At 24.7% G+C, this 26,209-nt stretch overlaps 1 protein-coding gene across 3 annotated transcripts in view; it reads left to right on the top strand.

Moving 5' to 3' along the window:
* LOC117167035 (dolichyl-diphosphooligosaccharide--protein glycosyltransferase subunit STT3A) overlaps positions 1 to 26,209 on the top strand; it is a 30,581-nt gene that overhangs the window by 3,288 nt on the left and 1,084 nt on the right. For all 3 annotated transcript variants that reach the window (XM_033351595.1, XM_033351596.1, XM_033351597.1), the window contains exons 4-11: positions 3,606 to 3,766; positions 7,044 to 7,433; positions 10,044 to 10,197; positions 14,274 to 14,512; positions 14,592 to 14,756; positions 18,074 to 18,262; positions 21,942 to 22,161; positions 22,383 to 22,571. In XM_033351595.1, the coding sequence (XP_033207486.1) occupies positions 3,606 to 3,766; positions 7,044 to 7,433; positions 10,044 to 10,197; positions 14,274 to 14,512; positions 14,592 to 14,756; positions 18,074 to 18,262; positions 21,942 to 22,161; positions 22,383 to 22,571 (1,707 nt within the window). The remainder of the gene's footprint in view (positions 1 to 3,605; positions 3,767 to 7,043; positions 7,434 to 10,043; positions 10,198 to 14,273; positions 14,513 to 14,591; positions 14,757 to 18,073; positions 18,263 to 21,941; positions 22,162 to 22,382; positions 22,572 to 26,209) is intronic.

Raw genomic sequence — 26,209 nt, 5'->3', positions numbered from 1 at the left:
AATTTAAAAAGTGTTTATTTAAAAACGAAATTTAACTGTTCAATTTGTAATGGCTCTAACTTAAAATTGTTTAAAATGATATAATTTTGTAAACTGTTCGATTTAGAAACGCTAAAAATTTTGAATTTTGCAGTTTAAAAACATTTAATTTAAACTTGATCACTTAGAAAGCGACGAAAAAAAGAAAGAAGAGGATTTGGAGGTTGTCTTTTTTTTCTTTCCTCTTTTTTTTGTAATTTCCCTGTTAACAAAGCTTGGCCGGATTCGATAAAAAAATTAATAGTTTTCAATCCGTTTGCTGTACCCGCAATTATTTAAGAAATTGGTTAAATATTTCTGTTTAAAAAAATTCTATTCAAATCGGAAGTGTTCTGCTAAAAAAGTAAATCAATTTCTATCAAAAGTTTTTTGATAGAATTGCTAATGATTTCGATGAAATAAAATAGGCCAGTGTCCCAGTGATTCCTATAAGTTCCTATACTCTTTTTGAAAAATACAAATTCAACCCGATAATATAAAATAAGTTATGTGAAATTCCGGTCCATTTTAATACGATTTTTCGATAGAAATCTAATTTATAATTCTATCAAATATGATATCCACATTTCTATCCACTTTCATACTTTTTTTTTGTGGAAATCAAATCAAATATTTCAAAATTTTCCGGGAAGTCTTATACTTTTCTATCAACATTTTCTCATAGAAACTGTATTAAATTTTAACTACACAAGCCTATTTTCCAGAAATTTTAAAGGTTTTATATAACAATGTTTCAACAATTCTATCGAGAAATCTTATACTATCAAATCTAATCCGCACTAAACTTGTATCCAATCCGATTTTCCAAAACCTGGAAGATTTCTATGGTATTTTACTCTTCGAAAAATCTTATTATTTTCTACCAAGATATTGTTATTTAAACTTTATCGAATCTTATACAATGAGACAATTTTTATAGGAAAGTATAAGATTTTTCGACGGATAGAGTTGGATAAAATCTTCTAATATTTTGGAACATAGGAATTAATACAAGTCTTGTGCCTATTAGATTTGATAGAATTAAAAAAATTCTATTGACAGAAAAAGGTATGAGATTCCACGATCGATAGAATTTTAAAGAAAATTATCATGATGACAAAAAAGTATATGATTTCTAGACCAGGGTGTCCAGCTAGCTTGAAAACCTGGAATTCTCCTTAATACGAAAAGTAATAAAAAATTTGTAGTCTATTATGGAAGAAACATCTCGTTTTGAAGAAATCTTGCTACTACGCGATATTTCTAGACATTTTTGTAGAAAAGACTTTAATATTGTGAATAATTCTATAAGTTTTTTATTTCGTCTCCGCTAATATAGAATGTTATCAGTATACATTTAAAAGGGTTTTAAGTATTTTAAAAACATTTCAAAGATTTAAATAAGGCGTGTACACCAGATTTCAAATATTTTAGAACAATTTCACGAAGCTTTTAAAACTTGCAAAAGATTTGAAGGATTTCAAAGCTTTAAAAAAGAGTACAGTACAACAGATTTCAATGATTTTAAAACATATCGAAGATTTAAAACGAAAAAAAAAAATTCCCAAAGATTTCGAATGGTTCATAAAGATTACAAGGATTGAAAAGATTTAAAAAAAGCGTGCACACCAGATTTCATAATGATTTCGAACAGTTCCAAAGATTTTAAAATGATCATAAGATATCAAAGATTAAAAAAAAATTTAAATAGGTATTGTAAAGTAGATTTCTAAGATTTAAAAAGATTTTACACCGATGAAAAATATTTTAATAATTTCAACTGAATACAAAGATTTCATAAATATTTCAATGATTTGGAAAAGGGTACAGTGCCCCAGATTTCAAAAGTTTAAAAACATTTCGGAGATTTGAAACGATTTCAAACTTGCTTTCAAGCATTTTAAAAGGTTTGAAAAGATTTCACTAAGATTTCAAACAATTGATTGATTTCAACTCATAAAAGAGATATCACAAAGAAAGATTTAAGTAAATGTTACAAAGATTTCATCATTATTTCGAACATTTCTAAATATTTGAAAATTATCAAAAGACTTCAAAGATTTAAAAAAATTGTAATAGGAATAGTAAACTACATTTCTAAGATTTAAAAAGATTTTACACAGATGAAAAATATTTTTATAATTTCAACTGAATACAAAAGATTTCATAAATATTTCATAAATATTTCAATGATTTCGAAAAGGGTACAGTGCCCCGAATTTCAAAGATTTAAAAACATTTCGAAGATTTGAAACGATTTCAAAGTTGCTTTCAAGCATTTTAAAAGGTTTGAAAAGATTTCACTAAGATTTCAAACAATTGATTGATTTCAACTCATAAAAGAGATATCACAAAGAAAGATTTAAGTAAATGTTACAAAGATTTCATCATTATTTCGAACATTTCTAAATATTTGACAATTATCAAAAGACTTCAAAGATTTAAAAAAATTGTAATAGGAATAGTAAACTACATTTCTAAGATTTAAAAAGATTTTACACAGATGAAAAATATTTTTATAATTTCAACTGAATACAAAAGATTTCATAAATATTTCAATGATTTCGAAAAGGGTACAGTGCCCCAGATTTCAAAGATTTAAAAACATTTCGAAGATTTGAAACGATTTCAAAATTGGTTTCAAGCATTTTAAAAGATTTCACTAAGATTTCAAACAATTGAATGATTTCAACTCATAAAAGAGATATCACAAACACAGATTCAAGATAAATTATACAAAGATTAAAAAAAAAAAAATTACGAAAGATTTCCAATGCTTCATAAGGGTTGCAAATATTTGAAAAAGGCATGTACACCATATTTCAAAGATTTTATCAAGCTTTCGAATATTTTCAAAGATAAAACGAATAAAAAAGATTTCACAAACAAATATCAGACTTCAAAAGACTTTACACAGATGAAGTTTTTAAAAGAATACAAGAATTCTGTAGATTTTAAAAAGGAGGCAACGGTAAATCAGATTTTCAAATATTTTAAACAAATTTGAAAAGATTTCACAAAAATTTCCAGATTTCATAAAGATTTTAAGTGCTTCAAGCGATTCCAACGAATTCACCAATTTTTCATTAAAACGTTAAAGATTTCAAGGATTTCAAATTTATGGTGCTGGTTTCTTTACAAACTATTAGACAATAATTAATTAAATGGCTTATTTTTTACATCTATAATAAACGATATATTTTATTATTCGATCTAAAAAGGAGACAGAAAAACTCGACTTTTTGACTTGAAAGAGGCCTTGAATTTCGTTCCTAAGAAACGCTGGACTCCTGTAGATGGATAGAATTTGATAGAATTTGATTCGTGAAATTCGCTCAATTCAATTTTATAGGATTTGTATCAAATATGCTTATATAATTTTATTTAGGTTTAACGTCTTAATAAATTTTTCTAGAATTCTCCCTAAACGTATAAAATTTTATTCAATGTCATGTTTTATCTGGATAGAGAATCTATTAAATTGTATAGATAAATTTTAAGAGTCCGTTGTCCAAAAGTTGATCGTTAAATTCTTGTTTCTTTTTTAATTCTGAAGAATTTCTTAGTTACATGTAACATATTTTCAGGAACGATATATCCTGGATTGATGGTAACGTCAGCAGCCTTGTATCACGTAGCATGGATGCTTAATATAACGATAGACATCAGAAATGTTTGTGTCTTTCTCGCTCCGTTATTTTCAAGTCTGACGACGATTGTTACGTACTTACTCACCAAGGAACTGCGGGTATGACTTATTTTTAATTTTTACATTTTTTAATTTACTTTGTTTTCTGCACAATTTTTGTCATTTATTCAGATTGGCTATAACCGAAAATGAAGTGCAATTGATATTTGAAGATACAAAAGTTTTAGAGTGCTTGAACTTAACCATTTGCGTGATTTAAATCTTTGTAAATTCGACTATTTCAATTCCAAATATTTAAAACTGGACAGTTTCAAATTGAATTTTCAAGATTTTGAAAAATTAGTTTAAAAATTGTTTTTAATTTAAAACCTTAAAAATTGCAAAATTAGAAATGATGATCATGAAATAATTTGCGATTAAAGTGGGTAAAATGGGATATTTTTAAGTTTGGAGAAGTTGAAATTGAACTAATGTAAATTTGTTTGTTAAAAATTTCGCAATTTCCAACAACAAGATTTCAAATATTTCACAAAGATTTTAAAACATTTGAAAGATTTCTAGAATTTTAAATATTTTAAAGAGGATATAGTACAGAATATATCAAAGATTTCAAAACATTTCAAAGATTTGAAAGATTTTAAAACTTTTTGGAAGATTTCAAAATATTTTACAATGATTACAAATATTTTAATGATTTTAAATGAATACAAAAGATTAAAAAGATTTCATAGTGATTTTAAAATCTTTCACCAAGTTTTGAAAGATTTTACAAAGACTTCGAACATTTCAGAAATATTTCAAACCATTTTACAAAGAAATTCAAGGATTTCAGAGATTTTACGAAAATTAAAAAGTTTTCAAATATTTTAATGATTTTAAAAGTATACAAACAATTTCACAAATATTTCATTATAAAGATTTTAAATTCCAAGATTTCAAAAAGGGTACTGTGCACCAGATTTCAAAACATTTTAAAGATTTTAAACTATCACAAATTTTTGTAGAAGGTTTCAAAAGATTTTACAAAGATTTCAAATATTAAAATCATTTGAAATGAATAGGGAATATTTCAAAATATCTCACAAAGATTTCAAATATTCTAGTGATTTCAAATAAATACAAAAGATTTAGGAAAGATGTCACAAGTATTTTATAGATTTTTTCAAAGTTTTAAAAATATTTCAAGAAATAAAATAGTTTTTAAAAGATAGCAAAGACTTCAGAATATTTCAGAGGTTTTAAACAATATCAAAAGTTTTGAATAAATTTGAGAAGATATTCAAATATTTCAAAAGTTTTCAAACGAAGAAAGATTTCACAAATATCTCAAAGATTTAAAAATATTTTTAAAAAATGCATCAAAATTTCAAAGAATTCAAAGGTTTTACAAAATTTTTGAAAGATTAAAAAAAATGCCTTTTCTTTTTCTTTTATTTTTCTTTTGTTCGGATTGGGCATAACCCGAAATTAACTACAATTTATATTTAATAGTGCGCGAGTTTTAGAGTCCTTGAAATGAATAATTTGTGAGGATTATTTCGAATTTTTCATGTTTACAACTTTCATATATTAATTTCTCATTCTTCTTAAAGTCAGCAAATAACAGAACCTTGGAAACCTGGAAATCTCCTTGATTTTTTTCACGAGAACTTTTAATTATTTTTTTGTCTTTCTTTTGAAACAGTTATTTTATTGAAATTGAAAAAGTAATTAGAAATTTTAAGTTTATTACGAAAGAAACATATTGTTTAGATGAAATTTTGCGACTGAAGAGTTTTAATTATTAAGACATAATTTATCTCTTAGTCATTACAGAGTAAATAGAGAGATTTCTAGGAATTTTTTATAGATTTGATCACTTATTAAAAAATATTAAAAATATTTAAAAGGATTTTGAACATTTCAGAAAAAGGGATTTTTAATTTTCAGATTTCAAAGATTTTCAAAAATTTCGAATATTTGAAAATATTTCAATATGATATTAAATAATTCAACGAATAAAAAAGATTTAAGAAAAATTCCACAAATATTTCAAAAGATTTTTCAAAATTTTCCAAGAGATTTCGAAAATTTCATAAAGATTGCAAGGATTCCAAAGATGGAAAAAAGTGCTTTTACACAAGATTTCAAAGATTTAACAAGGATTTTTAATATTTCTAAAGGGACCAGATTTCTCCGATTTCAAAAGATTTTAGACAGATTAAAAATATTTTAATGATTGCAAATGGATATCAAATATTTCAGAAAGCTTTAAAAAATATTTTAAAAATTTCAAAATAATATAAAAATTACATAGATTTTAAAAATGGTACATTACACTATATTTAAAACATTTTAATGATTTCAAACGAATACGAAAGATTTCAAAACAAATTTGAGAAGATTTCAAAATATTTCAAACGAACACAAAGATTTCATAAACAAATATTAGAGAAAGCTTTCACAAAGATTTCAATTATTTCATCAAAAATTTTTAAGATTTCATAAGGATTTTAGATTTTAAGGATTTCAAACATTTTATAAAAATGTAAGAAAATTCCAAAAAGTTTCACAAAGATTTTTAGGACTTCAAGAGATTTGAACAAATTCACAAAGATTTCAGGGATTTTAGAAATGACTTGTGTTCGCAAAAAATTAAGAATTCGTTTATTTATGATTCTGCTTTCTTTAAAAACTGTTGGCTAATAAAAAATGAAATGTCTAATTTTTTTAAATCCATAACAAGCGCTTATTTCATTATTCGTTCTCTCTTATTTCATTTCGTTCTTAAGAATCGCTGGACACTCTGAATAAATATTTCAGAAAGATATCACAAATATTTTTTAAATCTAAGAAAGATTTCAAAAGAATATAATAATTTCATAGATTTCAGAAAGGGCACATTACACCATATTTCAAATATTTTGATGATTTCAAACGAACACAATCGATATCATAAACAAAGATTAGAGAAAGCTTTCACAAATATTTCATCAAACATTTTTTAAATTTTCTCAAGGATTTCAGATTTTGAGGATTTCAAATATTTTATAAAAATGAAAAAAAATCCAAAGTTTCACAAAGATTTTAAGGACTTCAAAAGATTTTAATGAATTCACAAAGATTTCAGGGATTTCAGAGACGACTTATGTTCGCCAAAAATTAAGAATTTGTTTATTTATGATTCTTTTTTTTTTAAACTGTTGGTGAATAAAAAATGAAATTTCTAATATTTCTACATCTATAATAAACGCATATTTTATTATTTGATGTGAAAAATGGAAGCCCGGAAAAAGTTAATTTCTTGCCCTGGCAAACCTGCAAAAGCTGGAAAAGACGTTGAAATTTTCGTTCTTAAGAATCGCTGGACACCCTGAATTAATAAAGATTTTTTCAGGATTCTGCTTCAGGCTTGTTAGCCGCATCGATGATCGCTATCGTTCCAGGATACATATCCCGTTCAGTCGCAGGTTCTTACGATAACGAGGGCATTGCGATATTCTGCATGCTTTTCACCTACTACATGTGGATCAAAGCAGTGAAAACCGGAGCAATATTTTGGTCGACGTGTGCGGCTCTGGCATATTTCTACATGGTTTCCTCTTGGGGAGGATACGTCTTTTTAATTAATCTAATTCCCCTTCACGTGTTGACATTGATGGTAACTGGCAGGTTTACGCATCGAATTTATGTCGCATACAGTGTCTTATACTGCCTGGGAACCATTTTGTCGATGCAAATTCCTTTTGTCGGATTTCAGCCTGTTCAGAGTTCAGAACATATGCTGGTAACTTAAAATTAAAGTTGATTTTACTTTCAGAAGCGGCGGAGCTTTTTATCTAGATGGGTCAGGGGCATAGACTTGTAATATTGTATGGTACAATTTGCACATATTATAATAATATTATACTATGTGAAAATTTTAAATAAATAATAAATAATAAATACAGGTATAAAATTCATATGGTCAAAGATTTCAAAGATAGCACAAAGATTTCAATAATTAATTATAGATTTTGCAAAGATTTCGAATAGATACAAAAGATTTCACAAAGATTGCAATTATTTTTCAAAGATTTTGTAAAGATTTCAAATATTTCGCAAAGATTTTTGATAGATTTGAGAGATTGAACAGACTTTTATTAGTTCACAAAGATTTCAGATAGATTTCAAAGATTTTAATGGTTTCCTATTGATTTCACAAAGATTTCAAATGTTTCTCTAAGATTTTTAGAGAATTGGCAAAGATCTTACAAAGATTTCAAAGATTTCGGATATATTTAAAATACTTCACAAGGGCTGCAATTATTTTTTAAAGATTTCAATGATTTCAGAAATATTATTCAAAAATTTTGGAAAGATTTTTTACAGAATTCCCAAAGATTTTACAGAAATGAAAAATATTTCAATGATTTTCGAAAGATTTCACAAAGATTTAAATAATTTCATAAATATTACCGAAAATTAAAAAATTTCGGAAAGATTTTTTAAAGAATTCCCGAAGATTTTACAAAAATGAAAAAGATTTAAATCATTTTCGAAAGATGTCACAAAGATTTAAATAACTTCACAAATATTACCAATTTTTTCAAATATTTTGCAAAGATTTCCTGAGGATATCACAAAAACTTCACAAACATTTCAAATATTGCAATTATTTTTCAAAGATTTCGTAAAGATTTCAAATATTTCGCAAAGATTTTTGATAGATTTGAAAGATGTCACAAAGGCTTCTATTGTTTCACAAACATTTCAGATAGATTTCAAATATTGAACAAAGATTTCAATAGTTTCCTATTGATTGGAAAAAGATTTCAAATATTTCTCTAAGATTTTTAGAGAATTCGCAAAGAGCTTATAAAGATTTCAAAGATTTCGGATATATTTAAAGTACTTCACAAGGACTTCAATTATTTCTCAAAGATTTAAATAATTTCACAAATATTACCGAAAGTTAAAAAATTTCGGAAAGATTTTTTAAAGAATTCCCGAAGATTTTACAAAAATGAAAAAGATTTAAATCATTTTCGAAAGATGTCACAAAGATTTAAATAACTTCACAAATATTATCAATTTTTTCAAATATTTTGCAAAGATTTCGTATAGATTCAAAAGATTTCACAAATATTACAATTATTTTTCAAAGATTTCAAATATTTCGCAAAGATTTTGGATAGATTTGAAAGATTTGAAAAAGGCTTCTATTATTTCACAAAGATGTCAGATAGATTTCAAAGATTGAACAAATATTTCGCAAAGAAATAAAAAAATTAATTAAATTTAAAATTATTAAAAATATTTCGTAACGATTTCAGATAGATTTCAAAGAATTTAAATATTTCGCAAAGAAGTAAAAAAATTAAAATTAAAAAATTAATTAAATTTAAAATTATTAAAAATATTTCGCAAGGATTTCAGATAGGTTTCAATGAATTCAAATATTTCGAAAAGAAAAAAAAATAAAGAAAAAATTAATGAATTAAAATTTAATTAAATTTAAAATTATTAAAAATATTTCGCAAGGATTTCAGATAGATTTCAAAGAATTCTAATATTTCATAAAGATTTCAGGTATATTTCAAAGATTGAACAAATATTTAAATTATTTCACAAAGTTTAAAAATATTTCGGATATATTTAAAACACTTCACAATTACTTCAATTATTTCTCAAACATTTCATAAAGATTTCAATAATTTGACAAATATTACCGAATATTTCAAAAATTTCGGAAAGTTTCGTTTAAAGAATTCCCAGAGATTTCACAAAAATTAAAAAGATTTCAATGAATTTCGAAAGATGTCAACGATTTAAGTCATTTTACAAATATTACCAATTATTTCAAATATTTTGTAAAGATCTGACAAAAGTGCAAAAATTTCTTGAAGACTTTACAAAGGTTTCAAATATTTTGCAAAGATTTCTGATAGATTAAAAAGTTTTCAGAATTATAATATTTCCCAAAGATTTCAATAATTTCACAAATATTACCAAATAGGTCAAAAATATTTCAAATATGAACTAAACTGATTTCAAAAAGGTTTGCAGATAAATTAAAAAGAGATGTAGATTTCAATGACTTCCCAAAGGTTTAAAAGTTGCAATGCCATCTTAAAGATTTTATAAACATTTCAAATATTTCACAATGATTTCGGATATATTAGAAAGATTTCAGAAAGACTTTTATTATTTTACAAACATTCTAGATAGATTTCAAAAATTGAATAAAGCATGAAAGAATTGAAAGATTTTCAGTTCCGAAAATCCGATGAATTTAATCATTTCTTTTTCAGGGGGGGGGGGGCATCGCTCCCTGTGCCCCTTAGGGCTCCGCCGCCTCTGTTTATTTCAATCTTTAAAAATAAGCATGTTCTTGATTAAAATTGTCCTTTTTCAGGCCATTGGAGTTTTTGGTTTGTGCCAGATCCACGCATTGGTGGATTACTTACGCAGTAAGCTCTCTGAAACTGACTTCGAAATCCTCTTCCGTGGACTTATTGTCTCTACAGTATCTATTTCTCTTGTACTTGGTGCCATTTTGACATTTACTGGTGAGAATTCGAGTTTATTTTATCGAAAGAGTGCAGAGATTACAGTCTTTCCCCTATTTTCTGCATTTTCATAATTTTTAAATTTCTCTTTTCCCCTTATCCTCGAAAAACTTTCCCTTTTATCTTTCTATGCAGGATATTTAAATATACAATATTTGAATGTGAATTTAGTAAGGCTTAAGAACTTTCAGAACCATTTTTAAATGACAAGTTTTTCTCAATTAATTTTTATAATTAAATTGCATGTCAATAACAACGATAAAGTTAATCTGTACAATACTAAAGTACTTAAATGAATTATTTATAAATAAATGAAGCAGAAAAAGGACGGCATATCGTAACACGTTTAAAAGAATAATTTAAAGCTGAAACATTTTGAAACCTGATAAAAATTTTTAAAAACGAGATAGAAATTTATATCTAACATGAAACTGGAACAGTTAAAAAATATGTATTGATTTTTGAAAGAAGTATTGTATTTTCAACGATAAATGGATCTCAAATAAAACAGACGAATCCCTGACAAAAAGACCAACTCTCCACAAAAAAATACGACTTTTCATAAATAAAAGTGCCAATCAAATAAGACCAAAATATCCTTAGAAATCTTTTGAAATCCGGTATTAAATCCTTTAAAATGTTAAAAAAATTTAATTCATTGAAACCGTCAAAATCTTGACAAATTCATTAAAAAAACCCTTGAAAATTTCTATAATCCTACAAAATTTTTTAAAATCTTATTAAACTCATTGGAGTCTCTCAGAATGTACTATATATTATTTTAAATATTTTGAAATCGTCGAAAACCTCCAAATTTTGTGAAACTTTCACAAATCTTTTGAAGTCCCGTATAAAATTTTGAAATTTTCATTGTCTTATAAAATTTTTCTCAATTTGTAATTTTAATTTTCAAAATTTCAAATTTCAAATATAAAAAATATTCAAGTAATGAAAAGCCAATCAGATTTTCAACAACAATGAATGCGTCATTTTTCTTATTATTACGCCAGAAGCGGCGGAGACTTTTTTCTAGGAGGTGAACACTTTACAAATAGTATAATAATATTATACTAAATGTAAATTCTACATAAATATTATTAAATGAACGATAAATAGTGAATAATAAATACAGGTATAAAATTCATATTGCCAAAGATTTCATAAAGATTGCAATAGTTTCACAAATGTTATCAAACATTTTAAAAAAATTCAAATATTTCGCAAATATTTTAAAAGATTTTAGAAAGATTTAACAAAAATTTCAAAAAATCTGAAGTGATTTCTCAAAGATTTCATATTTTTCAAATATTTCGCAAAGATTGCGGATCGACTTGAAAGATTTTACGGAGACCTTAATTGTGTCCCAAAGATTTTCCAAATATTTCAATAATTTCACAAATATTACCAAATACTTTAAAAATATTTTTAATACTTCGCAAATTTCTAAAGATTTTGAAAACATTTTACAAAGATTTCACAAATACTTCAATGATTTTTAAAATATTTCAAATATTTCCTAAAGATTTCCAAAGATTTCAGAAAAAATTCTCAAAAAATCAGAATCATTTCAAATATTTCGCATATTTTACAAAGATTGCAATGATTTTCTAAGTATTTCACAAAGATTCCAAATATTTTGCACAGATTTTTGATCGTTTTCAAAAATTTCAAGATTTCAACAATTTCGAAAATATACCAAATGCTTTGAAAATATTTTCAAATGTGTTTAATGATGTCCCAAATATTTCAAAGGTTTTGAATATCGCAAAGATTTCGGATAGATTTAAAAATCTCACAAAGGTATAAATAATTTCCCACCGATTTTAATAATTTCACAAATTTTTCAAAAATATTTTCAAGATTTTTAAAGATTCCACAAATATTATCAAATATTTAAAAAGCATTTTTAATATTTTACCAAGATTTCAATGATTTTCCAATGAATTTTAAGATTTTAATGATTTTACAAAGACTTCAATAATTTGAAACATATGATGAAATATATAGAAAATATTTGAAATATTTTGCAAAGCTTTCCAAAAATTTCACAAAGATTGAAATGATTTCCAAAAGATATCACAAAGATTTTTTACAGATTTAAAAGTTTTTACACCATTCAAAGCTTTCAACAATTTAAAATTTTTAAATATTTTATAATGATTTCAATGATTTTCCAAAGATTCCAAATATTTCATAAAGATTTCGGATAGACATAAAAAATTTCACAAAGATTTCAATAATTTTCCAACTATTTCAATAATTTCCAAAATATATTATAATACAATATTATAATATCTATACTTTTTTCATAAATTATAATAAACAAAAGTGTTTGGAGTTGTCTCTTATTATACTATTATTTAAATAAATTATTGGTACAATATCGTACCAATATTGTATCAATAATTTATAAAAATAATAATATAATTAGCTTTCTCTCTCAAAATTGTGTTAAATTAAAAAATATATTCATTAAAGAAAATGTGGAAATGAAAGTTGTTTTAACGATGTAACAATGTTACAATGTTTTTTAGCGAATTTTTTTATTTTTGCCCCTTATCTCTCATTTCAACCCTTAATTTAGGGGTTGATGGTATCCTAATATCTTTTTCCTTAATCTACATTACATTTACTAAAATTAAAAAAAATTCTATTGATATCATGATTTCTCTTTAAGATTCAGCAAAAAGAAAAGCAAAATTTCATCGATTTTTTAAACATGCTCAACTTCACCCCTTACTTCAACCCCTACAATAAGAAATTTAGGCTTTCTTAAATATTTTTCTTTAATACACGTAACATGAACTTTCTTTTTTTGTTAATTTGTTGAGTTACCTCTCGTTATATTATATTTTAAACTAGAAAAATACAATTTGACATACAATGTGCCCCCTAGGGCTCCGCCGCCTCTGCATTACACAATTTTTTTTAGATAGGATAAAATTCCTTATAAAAAGATAGTATCTTATTTTCTACATCTAAAAATAAATCTTTAATCTGTCCCTTATTTTTCGTGAAAAGATACCATATTTCACCTTTTTACATTCTCATCAAGAGAAGGTATTAGATTTGTGTAAAATTTTGCCTCCCCCCCCCCGTTTTTCTCAAAAGTGCACGTTTTGAGACCCCCTGAATTCGAAAAACAGGTTTTTACGAATGTGTCTGTTTATACGTGTGTATTTAGATTTTTAGTTTGTTTGTAGGATAACTTTCGAAAGAAATAACAGAATTGTTTATATTATAAACAAATGTAATGTACAAATGCAGTAATCAGGCATTCTCCGACAGTAATATTCGTTTTTTTCTATGTCAATTTTTTCAATTAGGAAATTTATGATAATTTTAGCATAATTTATAATTTGTTGATTAATCTTATGATTTTTTAAACAAATGCATTATTCGGGCGCTTGCCGACAGAAAAATTCGGTTTTTTCATTGGAAGTCTTTTCAGTTGGGAACTTCATGACAATTTTATCAAAATTCATAATTTTCTGATCAGTTTTATGATTTTTTTTAAACAAATTTAATAAACAAATGCATTTGGGGGCATCTGTCGACGGAAATTTTTTTTTTGCTTAGATATCAGACTTTAGTTGGGATCTTCATAATAAATTCGGAAATCTTCATGATGAGTTGACAAGTTTTATGGTTTTTAAAAATAAATTTAACAAACAAATACATTATTTGGGCACCTGTGGACGGAAAAATTAGTTGTTTTTTTTTAAATTTTAGTCTTTTTAATTGGCAAGTTCATGATGATTTCAGCGAAATTCATAATTGATTGATAATTTTCATATATTTTTTTTTTTTAATTTTATAAACAAATGCATTATTCGAGCATCTGTTGATGGAATTTTTTTTTCGATATCCTAATTAAAACTGTTGACCTAGAAAAAAACGAATTTTTCTGTAGATAAATGCTTGATTAATGCATTTTTTTCATCAAATTTGTTTAAGGAAATAATAAAATTAATCAACTTATTAAGAATGTTGCTGAAATTCTCATCCATGAGCGTGTATTGTTCTTGAAGTAGCTTATACTTTTATTCTTGATGATATTTTATGATCTGCTATAGGTAAAATATCGCCCTGGACCGGAAGATTCTACTCCCTCTTGGATCCTTCCTACGCGAAGAACCACATTCCAATCATCGCCTCCGTTTCTGAACATCAGCCGACTTCTTGGAGTTCTTTCTACTTTGATCTGCAAATCCTGGTCTTCCTATTTCCAGCGGGTTTATACTTCTGCTTTTCTAAACTTACGGACTCGAACATTTTTCTCATTCTTTATGGCGCAACCAGTCTCTACTTTGCGGTTAATTATTTATAAACGATATTTAACAAAAATGTAAGTGTTTAATTTATTTATTTATATAAAAAAAATTGATTTACAGGGAGTCATGGTGCGTTTGATGTTGGTGCTGGCTCCTGTGATGTGCATTCTCGGAGGAATTGGTGCTTCGGCTCTGCTTCTTACGTACATGAAACAAATCGAAAGTGGAAAAGTCGCTGATAAGAAATCTAAGAAATTTGAGAGCAATTATGTTCTGAGGAGTGAGGTAAAAAGAATGATTAATAATCATTTTTAGTGAAAATGAAAAGGAAATTAATATTTTTCCAGAATTTTTTTTGTCCCTGGTAGTTAACTGTGAATGAAATTAAAAAATTTGAATTTCAAGTTGAATCCTTTTCATATTGACAACTTGATTAACAGTTCATGCCTCGGATTCACCAAATTATTCACACTATTTAACACATTTTTATCGATTACACTGTTTTGATACTATTTCTTTGCTTTTTCATAGCGACCTAAATTTTTTTCTTGAATTTATTTAGGGCCATCCAAAAATAACATTAGGCGATTTGGGAAAGAGTAAGATTGGTAAAATCTTTCTGTTTCTATGAATTAACAAAGTAGTTCAACTTTCAACCAAGTAGTTACATTTTCAAACAAAGAGATGAATTTTTAAATCACAAGGTTAATTTTCTACCAGAAAATACGAAATTTCAACAAAATACATACATTTTGAACTAAGTAGTTTAATTTTCATGTAAGAAGATCAATTTTGAACCACAAGGACGAATTTTAAAGAAATTATAGACATTTTCAACTAAACAGTTTAAACAATGGATGTTGATGCTAATCCAAATTTTATTTGATGAATAATGAAAGGCAAATTTTCAACAAAATACATACATTTTCAATCGAATTATTCAGTTTTTTAAGAAACAGTTAAATTTTCAACCCAAGAATATGAAAAAAGTAAATAAAAAAAAAACTTCAACTTAAACTATGATCCTTAAAAAAAGTAATAGTTAATATTAAAAAAAATGTAATTTAAAATAAAACAATAGTGGGATTTAACCAACAAAAATTATTTTGAATAATAACTTGAATCCTGAAGTAAAAGAAAGAAATTTTTTAGTTTATATTTTTTTCCTTTCCAAACATTTTTACTTTAATAGTTGCATTTCAAAACTAAAAAGATCAATCTGTAACCAAAAATGGAACAGTTGAACGTTTATTAACGAGAATTATTTTATGAATTAAAAAATACGAATTTTCAAGAAAGTATTTGAATTTGCAACCCGGGAATATGAATGTTTAACAAAAAAGTTAATTTTCAAAGAATTCGTAGAATTTCTAACAAAATAGTTGAATTTTCAATTAATAAATTGAACTTCTAACAGAAAAAAAAATTGCATAAAAAATTATGAAGCTTCAACCAAAAAATTAACTTTTAAGAAAGTAGTTGAAAGTATTTAAATTTTCAACCTAAAAAATCAAATTATTAACAAAAACTGTGAATACTTTATATTTCGCCAAAAAAATAAAACAGATTAATTTTCAACCTAACTGTTGCAGTTTCCACTAAAGAAATTGATTTTGTAACTAAAGAGGAGAATTAATTAATAAATTATTTTAAAAAAATAGTTAAAGTTTCTACCAAATTATTTAATTTTTGAGCCAAACATACAAATTTTATGCAATCAGTTTTATTTTCAACAAAAAAGTTAATTTTTTGAACTTAAGCAGATTTTCTCAGTGCATTTTTAACCTAAAAAGAAAACATTTCTACAGAAATGCAAACATTTGTACAAAATAAAGATGAACTTTTGAGAAAATAGTTGAATTTTCAAACTAAAAAGATGAACTATCAACGAGAAATGTAATTAATGATATTTAAACAAAAAAATAATTTAATTAAAAATAGATAACAATTGGATTTAACTAGAAAAAATTTAATTTTTAACAAAATACTTTAATCATCAACTAAAACATGTAAATTTTCAACCAAGCAGTTGAATTTTAACCAGAAAAAATGACTTTGAACCTAAAAAGGCAAATTTTCAAGAAAATACATACATTTTCAATCGAATTATTAATTTTTTTAAAAAACAGTTAAATTTTCAACCCAAGAATATGAAAAAAAGTAAATAAAAAAAACTAACTTAAATTATGATTCTACAAAAAAAAGTAATAGTTAATATTTCAACAAAAAAAAAGTAATTTAAAATAAAAAAATAGTTGGATTTAACTAACAGAAATTATTTTGAATAACCACTTGAATGCTGAAGTAAAACAAAGTAATTTTTTACCAAAAAAGTGAATTTTTAACAAAATGTATCAGTTTTTAACCAAGTAGTTAAAGTTTCCAACAAATTATTTAATTTTTGAGTCGAAAATAAATTTTTTTTGCATAACAGTTCAATTCTCAAGAAAAAACTTAATTTTAAACCGAAGCATATTTTCTCATTTCTTTTTAACCTAAAAAGATGACATTTCTACATAAAGACAAATATTTTTGAACCATGAAGATAAACTTTCTACAAAATGGTTCAATTTTCAAACTAAATTTGTAGATAAAAAAAAATTTAATAAAATTGTTGCATTTTCAAACCAAAAAAATTAATTATCAACGAGAAATGTAATTAATAATATTGAAAAAAAAAAGAATTTAATTTAAAATAGATAACAGTTGGATCTAAGCAGCAAAAATTAATTTTCAACAAAATTCTTTAATCGTCAACTAAAACAGATTAAATATCAACAAGCAGTTGCGTTTTTACCAACAAAAAGATTGACTTTAACCTAACAAGGCAAATTTTTAGCAAAATACAGACATTTTCAACCGAATTATTAATTTTTTGTACAAACAGTTGAATTTTCAATACAGGAATATGAATTTTTTAAAAAGTGAATGAAAAAAACTTTAACTTAAATTATGATTCTTTAGGAACAAAAAAATGTAATTTAAAATAAAAAAATAGTTTGATTTAACAAAATATATCAGTTTTTAACCAAGCAGTTAAAGTTTCTACCAAATTATTTAATTTTCGAGTCGAAAATAAAAATTTTCTGCAAAACAGTTCAATTCTCAACAAAAAGTTAATTTTAAACCGAAACAGATTAATTTTCGCCAGATAATTGTATTTTTAACCCAAAAATATAAAATTTCTGCAGAAAGACATGAATTTTGAAACGAAAAAGATGAAGGTTAAACAAAATAGTGGAATTTTCAAACAAACAATTCATTTTTGAACCAAATAATACCATTTTCAGCAATGAAAATTAATTATTAACCATAGTTTCATTTTCTAATGGAGTTCTAACAATTTATTTTGTAATTATGGGGAAAAACGAGAAAAATAGGGGAAAGGGGGCTAACTGGTACATTTGTAAATCTCTAAGAGTAAAAATAAAGTTAATTTTCAATTGCACAATGTCAAATTCAGACTGCTTATAAGCGTAATACTTGAAAAATTGCATGACACTATTTTTAAACTATTTTTTAAATTTAGGACACTATTAACGTTATTTTTTTTATCTCTGAAGTGAGTCCGAGGCCTAAGCGTTGTATAATTTTAATTTCAGATTGCCACACTTTTTGTAATAGTGATGAGCGTGCTATTCTTTTCCTATACTCTCCACTGTACATGGGTCACGGTTGAAGCTTACAGTTCTCCAAGTATTGTTTTGTCTGCTCGATCTCCAGATGGCGGTAGAATGATTTTTGACGATTTCAGGGAAGCCTATTACTGGCTTCGCATGAACACACCAGAGGTAATTTTTAGTTAATATCTTTCGTATTTTTAGATTTCAAAAAAGGGATTTTCTTTTAAATAGTGCTCCCAAAAATGGTTTCTTTTTGTTCATTGTACTATTTTTATTTTGAAAAATGTCTTAGAAATTTATTTATTTTATCGCTTTTAAGATTTTGCACTAGGTTTTTTGAATGCCTATGTTTTTAAATAATTGTGAACAAAATTAAAAAATCAATAAATGGTTTAAGAATAAGAGGATGGCCAATGTACCAAAAACCCGGGAAATGATCCTGACTGAGATTTCTTTATTCCTAGTTTCAGTAGAAATTTTTTTATTTGAAAATCTTGAAATATTACAATGAGTGATTTCCCGTATTTTATAATTCGCGCATTTTTTAATTCTTGAAAGTTTCCAACTAGAAAGTATATAATTTTCTAAGTATTTAGCATAGTTTAACTTCAAAGGCTTACAATATTTCTCGCAGTATTTAAAATTCTGCAATTTTGAACCGTGTAAATGACAGTGGTGTTTTTAAATGACACTTGATACGACATCATGTGATACTTATTAAAACTATATTTATTGTCTTTAAAATTTCTATAATTTTAATGTAAAATTAGAGTTTTTAGCGTGCAATTCTGAAACAGTTTAATCTTTGAGGCCTTGAAACTACTTTTTTTTTCATATTAATTTTTAGGTTAATATTTGAAGGTTTTGAATTCTAAATTTCACAATATTGTAGTTTCCAATTTAAACATTGAAAATTTCAGAACCATTTCGCTATTAAATATTTCAAAATTTCATATTAAAAACATTGATAGTCAGTTTTGAATTAAATAATTTAATTGAAATTATAAGGCAATTTAAAGAAATACATAATTTTAAATTTAAATATATTTGATTCGAGAATCTCTAGAATGATTAATGATTCTAAAGGAGCATTTCAAATTAAAAAATTAAAAATTGAGTTGAAAAAACGCACGCACGCACACACACACACATAAAGGTGAAACTTAAACCATCGGAAATTGATACAGAAATAAATGGGTATTTTTGGTCATTTTAAACGGTTACAATTTTAGAGTTCTGAATTTTGATGATGAACTCTATATTTTTTATTTGTCTCGTTTATAGATTTTAATTGTACAATTAAAATTGAATTAGTTGAATTTGTGTAGGTATAATTAGCAATTTAATAATCATTATTAATATTTAAGCGATTTAAATTTACTTCAAATAATTAAAATTTTAAAGGGCTGAGACATTTTTTCATTTTTAATGTTTCCTATTTAAAATTACTATTTATTTTGAAAGTATTTTTAGGATAATTCAATTAATTATTCCATCTTAGAAAAATGTGTCTACTCAGTTTATATGTTAACTTATAATTTTATTAGGTAATAACAATTTAAAATTCTAGAATTTCGGAAGCTATAACTTTGAAAGATTCAATTTAGTTTTCACTTATAAATTGTCCAATTTTAATTGCTTTGAATTTTAAATTATTCAAATTCAAAAGTTTTCAATCTTTAATTATTTAATTTAGAACGCTTTTAATGATAAAGAATCAAATTTTAATTCCTCTTAATTTTAAATGCCCCAATTTCCAAACTTGAAATTTTAAGATATTCAATTTTCAACGTTTGGCATTGTCCTATTTTCGAAATTTTAATTTAAAATCCTACTAGTGTCGCAATTCTCTAATTCAAATTATAATTGTTTAATATTTAGTACATTGACTTAGAAATTATACGATTAAACTCCTTTTTGTAATTAAATTGTCCAAAATCGTTCATATATTTTTTTAATCTCAGACGCTTGCAAATTCCAAATTGTTTAAAAATATTGGAAAATTTTTTGCTCTATTTAATTTATTATATATATTATAAATATAAATCATATACCTTGTAACTGCTTATTTATACGACTGCTTTATTTTTCCTCATCTCATATTTTTTAAGAATCTGCTTAAACAATTTTTAAAAATAGTATTTAAAAAAATGTCTATTACTTTTCCAAATATTTCATAATAAAATATTTTTTTTGAAAGTTTTAAAAAAGGAAAATAAAATTATTAAAATTTTTGAGTGTTCTATTTGTCTAAAATTTTCAGACTTCAGACAAAAACGTTTGAAAAAAAAATATAATGAATTGAAAGGGTTAAATAATTTTAGATTGAAACGCCCAACATTGCTTGATTTTGAATCGCTCAAAGTTACAGAATTGGTAATAAATTACAATTTCAGAACAAGCATCGAATAGCGTTCGACTTAAATTAAAAAAATATAAATTTAAACGTTAAAAAATGTACAATTTCTAATTAAAATACTTAATATTTCAATAATTTTAATTGAATTTTGATTTAAAAGTTTCAAAATTATACAATTTTATTTCAAATTGGAAGCTTCTTTATTTCAAATCATTAGAAATTGTGGAGCTTTTAATTAAAGTGTTGAAAACAGTGTATTTTATAACATAAATCATTGAAAATTATATAATTTCCAATTAAAAGCCCTAATAGTTAAATAATGAAATGGAAAATGTTAAAAATAGCACATCTTTACATTCAAAGTTTATAAATGAAAACATTTCAATCACTTTTCAGTGCTTCTTTTTTAATTTGGCGAACTTCTATTGCTATAAATAAAAATTGTTCAATTTTTCAGTTTTGATGGCTTTTATTTTAGAACTGTACCAATTTCTAAAGCTTCGATTAATTCATATAAAGCATCTTTCTGATATTTTATGAGTAATTCAAAGGCAAATTTAATATCTTGAAGTGGCTTAGAAATAATGTTATTTATTCCAACTTTTTAAACGTTTTTTTAAATTTTAGTTTAGCATTATTTCCAACAGGAAATTAAAATAAAATTATGCGAAGTACTTTTTGATATAAAAATTCCCCACCCTACAGGTTTTTTGCTGTTAAGTAAACACATATTTTTGTTAAAATATTATTGAATTTTCCTTATTTGAAAAAAGGCCCGATACTTTTTTTTTCTTAAAATATTTTAATGTTTAAAAACCATCCAAAAGTAATAAACAATAAAGAAAAGGCGAGCGCAAAAACGCTTTAGCAATCTCAATGAGAAAAAAAAACATTTTCAGCTACATAAAATCCTCCATAAAACGCTGTGTTCAATTTATCTAATTATTTTATCTTCACTCAGTTTTTATATTTTAGAATAATAATTCCTAAACAATAATTTAAAATATTTTAAACAAAGAATTGAACTTCACTTATTTCAAAAAAGGTTCGATACTTTTTTTTCTATAACAATTTAAAAAATTTAAAAATTATGCAAAAGCGATAAACAATAAAGAAAAGTCTTATGCTATACGAAATCCTCCATGAAACGTAAAGTTCTCAATTTATCAAATTCCTTTACAATACTTTTTCTACTCAACTTTTAATGCAGTATGACACTTCAAAAACAATAAAAAGTAAAAGTAAAAAGTATGCTGTAAAAAAAGTCTAGTGGAAGAAACTTGATTGTTTAATTTTGAGTGAGATTTTCAATTAAAAAAAATTGAAATTTAAAATTGTTCTGTATTGCATTTGTTAATTTGTAAATTTTTTTTTTTATAATCCATATAATAAACTGTTTAGTTTTTGAAGTTTCAGTTTGAAAATTTCAATAACCGGAAGAATTTGTTGAACTCAAATAACGTTTTGTTTAATATAAATTCACTTTAGGATGCAAAAGTTATGTCCTGGTGGGATTATGGATATCAGATAACAGCGATGGCAAATCGGACAATTTTAGTGGATAACAATACTTGGAATAATACTCATATATCAAGGGTTGGACAAGCCATGGCGAGTTCGGAGGAAAAAGCTTATGAAATTATGAGAGAGTTGGACGTGAACTATGTGCTAGTTATCTTCGGAGGCTTGACAGGATATTCTTCTGATGGTGAGTCTATCACATCATTTCAAGCTGCAGTTTTTAATATTTTTAGTTTTAGATTCTTTCTTTCGGATCTTATTTTTAAATTTAACTGCTATATCATCAGATATTGTACCTTACCGACAAATAAAAATTAAAATAATTTTAATTTCGGATCTTTCTATTATTCTGAAGTCAACACCTTTTCTTTGCATGATGAATCCAAAAACAAATTATACTTATTTCAGATCTGAACAAGTTCCTGTGGATGGTGCGAATCGCTGGTAGTACCGAAAAAGGAGAGTCCATAAGTGAGTGGGATTATTACAATCCGGCTGGCGAGTTCAGAGTTGATAAAGAAGGAACGCCCACTTTACTCAACAGCCTTATGTACAAAATGTGTTATTTCCGATTCGGTCAAGTCTACACTGAAGGAGGTAATTTCATTTCTTTATCTTATGGAATTATCTATAATTTAGTAATTTGAAATAATTTTTTCCTAGAAAATAATTAAAGGTCTCGAACTTTGGCAACTATTGACACTTTTAGACACTTTTTTAAAACAATGTAACTATTTTGCTACTATTTTGAAAATAAATCACACTAATTCTACTATTTTTTTGAGTTGCTTGCTACAATGCAACTATTTTTTTACTTTGCATCTGAAAATATTTTTGAATTTTCAAAGATCTGAACATCAAAAGATTTTATGATTTTGATAATTTCAAGGGATTTGTATGGATTTTGTTAGATCGGCGCGATTTTATGATATCCCTAAGGACTTTACAAATGAACAATTTTTTAATGAATTTTAAAGAATTTGAAAGATTTTAGGTTACTTTATAAGATCCCAGGAAATTTCAAGATTTGAAAATTTTCAAGAGATTTTATGGATTTTAAAGAAATCTTAGAGAATTTTAAGGAGTAAATAAAATGTAATTAAATTTTAAGGGATTTCTAGGGATTTAATTTTTGGTGCTTGGGAGAGCTGTAAATGGCGATTTTACACAGGGTGTTCAGCGGCCTTAAAAACCTTGAAAACTTTGAAAACTTGAAAATCTCTGTGATATTTTCACAAAAACTTTAAATTTGAATTTTCTGGTATACACCAGATTGTAAAAGATTATAAAGTTATTCTAAAGATTTCAAAAAATTAAACAATATTTAAAAAATTTATAACATTTAGGAAGGATTCTAAAAATTTCAAAAAGAGTTTATGGATTTCTTATACTTAAAAAGAATTCGAGGATTTTTTAAAAAGGCGTGTAGACATGATTTCAAAGATTTTACAAAGATTTCGAAACTTTCAGAAAGATTTTAAAACTTTCAAAAGATTTAAAGGATTGTAAATAGTACATCAGATGTCAAAAATTTCAAAACATTTCAAAGATTTTAAACGATTTCAAAAGATTTTAGAAGATTTAAAAATATTTTACAAATTTTTAAAATATTTTAATGATTCGAAATGAATGCAAAAGATTTCACAAATATTTCAAAGAATTTATAAGGAATTCAGAAGATTTCAAGAATTTCTAAATATTTGAAAACGTTTCACAAAGATTTTAAGGATTTTAAAGATTTTACCTAAAATTTAAAATATTTCAAATATTTTTGTGATTTCAAATGAATACAAAAGGTTTCAAAAATATTTTTACGATTTCACAACAATTTCATAAAGTTTTTAAATTTAAAGATTTCAAAAAAGGTTGAGTATACTCGATTTCGAAGGTTTTAAAGGATTTCAAATTTTATTAGTAGACTTCAAAAGATTTCACAAAAATTTCAATTAGTTTAATAATTTCAAATGAATACAAAAGTTTTCACAAATTTTTCAAAAGTTTCATAAAAATTTCCAATTCAAAGATTTAAAAAAGGGATTTGATAAAGATTTACATGATTTTACAAAGATTTCAAAAATTTAAAAAAATTTAAAAACATTTCGAAATATTTCAAAACATTTTACAAAGATGTTAAGAATCTCAAGTATTTTACCAAAATTTTAAAAGATTTCTAATATTTCAATGATTTGAAGCGCACACAAAAGATTTCACAAATATTAACATATTTCATAAATATTTTAAATATAAAGATTTAAAAAAGGATTTTAAATTTGCTTGGAAGATTTCAAGATTTCAAAGAGTTTACAAATATTTTAAAAGATTTCACAAAGATTTCTAATATTTCAATGATTTGAAGCGCACACAAAAGATTTCACAAAAAAAGTTTGAAGAAATATTTCACAAATCTTTTAAAGATTTCATTAAGATTTCAAAATATTTCAAAACATTTCACAAAGATTTAGAAGATTTCGCAAAGATTTCAACGATTTTACAAAAATTTTAAAATATTTCAGAAAGATCTCAAATATTTTAATGATTTCAAAAAAAGTACAAAGGATTTCACAAATATTTCAAAGATTTCATGAAATTTTCATAAAGATTAAAAATTTTGTTAAAAGATTTCACAAAGATTTGCAAAATTTTACAATGATTCCAAACACTTCACAGAGATTTAAAATCATTCAGAAGATTTCAAGGATTTTAAAAAAGATTTTTTCTAAGATTTCAAAACATTTCAAGGATTTGCAATGATTTCAAATTTTATTAGTATATTTCAAAAGATTTCACAAAAATATCAATTATTTTAATAATTTCAAATGAATACAAAAGATTTCACAAATATTTCAAAAATTTCATAAAGATTTCAAATTCAAAGATTTAAAAAAGGGCTTTGACAAAGATTTACATGGTTTTACAAAAATTTCGAAATTTTTAAATAATTTCAAACATTTTAAAAGATTATAAACATTTTGAAATATTTCAAAACATTTTAAAAAGATTTTAAGAATTTCAAATATTTTACCAAAATTTTAAAAGATTTCAAATAATTAAATGATTTCAAACCAGTAAAAATAATTTCACAAACATTTCGAAGAATTCGTAAGGATTTTAAAGGTTTCAAGAATTTCAAATATTTCAAAAAGGGTACAGTATATCAAAATACAAATTATTTCAAAGATTTAAAAAGGATTTGCCTTCTTTTAGAAAATTTCTAAATATTTCTCAAAAGTTTCAAATATCCAAGTGGTTTCCAACAAATACAAAAGATATAGGAAATATGTCACAAGTATTCCATAGAATTTATAAGGATTTCAAAAGATTTCTAATATTTAAAAAATTTAAAAAGATATCAAAGATTTAAGAAAATTTCAAAGGTTTTAAACAATTTCAAAAGGTTTCAAGAAATTTGAGAAGATTTCAAAAGATTTAAGTGATTTCAAACGAACACAAAAGTTTTCACAAAGATTAATTAAGGATTTCAATTATTTTATAGAAAATTTAAATGATTTTCAAACATTTCACAAAGAGTTGATAGAAATTTTAGGATTTCACGAAGATTTTGAATAGGTACTTCAAAAAATTCGTACAAATTCACAAAATTTCAAAAAATTTCACGAAGATTTAAAAAATTTCAAGTATTTCAAAGACTACAAAGATTTTTATTTATGATTTTTCTTTCTTTAGGAATGTTTGGCCAATAACAAATTTAATGTTTCATATTTTATATGTGTAATGAACGGTTATTTGATTATTTGATTATTCGATTTAAAAATAAGGAGACCTGGAGAAACTTGATTTCTTGCGGTTGAAAACCTGAAAAGGACCTTAATTTTTTTTCCTTAGGATTCGCTGGACACCCTGTTACACTTTTGACTGATTTTTGGTTCTATGAATAGCTGGACTCTATTAATGATCAATTGAATTGATTAATTACATTAAATTATCTGAAAATAATGACAGAGCTTTCTTTCAAACTTTAAAAAAAAAAACGTTTTTAAGCTATTATAATATTGTAGTTTCTCGAAAATTCAAGTTACTGGATAAAATATTTCAAATTTTCCAAAAGGAATAATAAATTAATGAAATTTAATGAATTATTAATTATTAATATTAATGAAATTTTTATGAAATCTTTGAAATATTATTGAAATATTTTGTATTCGTTTGTAATCATGAAAATATTTGAAATCTTTAAAAATGTTGGTAAAATATTTGTAACTCATCTTTGTAAAATA

This window comes from Belonocnema kinseyi, chromosome 2 (genome assembly GCF_010883055.1).
Source record: "Belonocnema kinseyi isolate 2016_QV_RU_SX_M_011 chromosome 2, B_treatae_v1, whole genome shotgun sequence".
NCBI lineage: Eukaryota > Metazoa > Arthropoda > Insecta > Hymenoptera > Cynipidae > Belonocnema > Belonocnema kinseyi.
Note: the sequence above shows the minus strand (reverse complement) of the source record. Positions and strands in the feature narration are given on the sequence as shown.